Below are 1,454 nucleotides of genomic sequence, written 5' to 3'. Positions count from 1 at the left end.
ACTAGAGGACTTCTTTCAGGTACGCACAAACCCTAAACCCTAAACCCTAAACCCTAAACCCTAAAACCTTCAATTTTACGTTTGAAACAGGTTTCTGTTGGTTAAAAAAATGAAATTAGGGTTTAGGGTTTAGGGTCTAGGGTTTAGGGTTTAGGGTTTAGGGTTTAGGGTTTAGGGTTTGTGAACAGGAGAGAGGAATAGAAGTGTTAGAGCTGCCAACAGAAGGAAGAGATTTAGAGGATTTATTAATATGCAGTTTAATTTATTTATCTCGGCGGGGAAATATAAAAAACTTTGGGGTTGATACAGAAGCGTGGCTGCTGCAGCAGCAGCAGCAGCAAGAGGCTCGTGAGCGTGCTGCTCTGGAGGAACAAGAGCAGCAGAAGCAGCAGCAGCAGCAGCAGGAGCAGCAGGAGCAGCAGCAGCAGCAAGGTAGAGATCTTATGCGATTAAGAGCCATAGAAACACACGAAAAGAAAACCCTTCTCCTTCGGTGTACACCCCTTCGTTACTATCTAATGCAGTTTGTTCTTCCTTCTCTTTCTGCTGGGCTGCTGGAGGTTTGTAGGGTTATGCCGGAGGACCCCATCACATATCTAGCTGAATTCCTATTCGCCAGGGCTAGACAACTCGAATAGGGTTTAGGGTTTAGGGTTTAGGGTTTAGGGTTTAGGGTTTAGGGGTTGGGGTTTTGGGGGGCGGGGGGGAGGGAACGGGCTTTTGAGGGATTTAAACGAACACAGGGAATAGGGTTTAGGGTTTAGGAAGGTTTAGGGCTTCTTAAACCCTAAACCCTAAACCCTAAACCCTATCGAGGGTTTTGTGCCCCTTTAGAGAGGCATACGCACTGACAACATACTCCTTTATGTTGATATATTTCTCCCGTCTTCATTTTCGTTTAGGGTTTGATGCTTGGGGTTTGGCGTCTAGGGTTTAGGGTTTAGGGTCTAGGGTTTAGGGTTTAGGTCTAGAGGCTGTACTAGGATCTGTACTAGCAGCAACAGATACAGAAACCTCAGCATCTATTTACTGGTTTGCTTATTTATACATTTATTTATTTATTTGTTTATTTATTTATTTATTTCTACAGGTATATAAAGCATACATATGTGCATCTATATATGTATGTCAGTTGCTCATATAAGTAATATCTTGTTCCGTCCTATATCTATCGACTCCAGTGGGTTTTCTTGGGTTTACTACGTTTGTTTGAAAGCAATTTAAATACATTTATATTATTTTAAATTATTTTAATGATATTTGTATTTATTTCAGTGTATTTTGGGTCTGTATCTGCATAGATTTCTATACAAACAAATGCTGTACAACAGGGAGGCGGCCGAGGGTGACCACGTGTTGCGCAAGCAGGCTGCCGATCTGTGATGGAAATGCGTCATTTTGTGTATAAAAAACGCCATTTTTCGCCAAAATAATTTGATTTCTGGAAATAAAAA

At 41.5% G+C, this 1,454-nt stretch overlaps 1 protein-coding gene across 1 annotated transcript in view; it reads left to right on the top strand.

Moving 5' to 3' along the window:
* EMH_0065290 (dpy-30 motif-containing protein, putative) overlaps window positions 1-724 on the top strand; it is a gene marked incomplete at both ends in the record, with an annotated part of 3,866 nt that extends 3,142 nt beyond the window's left edge. The window contains 2 exons of the mRNA XM_013498365.1: window positions 189-432; window positions 681-724. Coding sequence (XP_013353819.1) covers window positions 189-432; window positions 681-724 — 288 coding nt within the window. The remainder of the gene's footprint in view (window positions 1-188; window positions 433-680) is intronic.
* Between the last annotated feature and the right edge of the window lie 730 nt (window positions 725-1,454).

Source organism: Eimeria mitis, genomic scaffold (assembly GCF_000499745.2).
Source record: "Eimeria mitis Houghton genomic scaffold, Emh_scaff3370, whole genome shotgun sequence".
Taxonomy (NCBI): Eukaryota; Apicomplexa; class Conoidasida; order Eucoccidiorida; family Eimeriidae; genus Eimeria; species Eimeria mitis.
The sequence above is the reverse complement of the archived record's forward strand: the minus strand, read 5'-3'. Positions and strand labels throughout refer to the sequence as shown.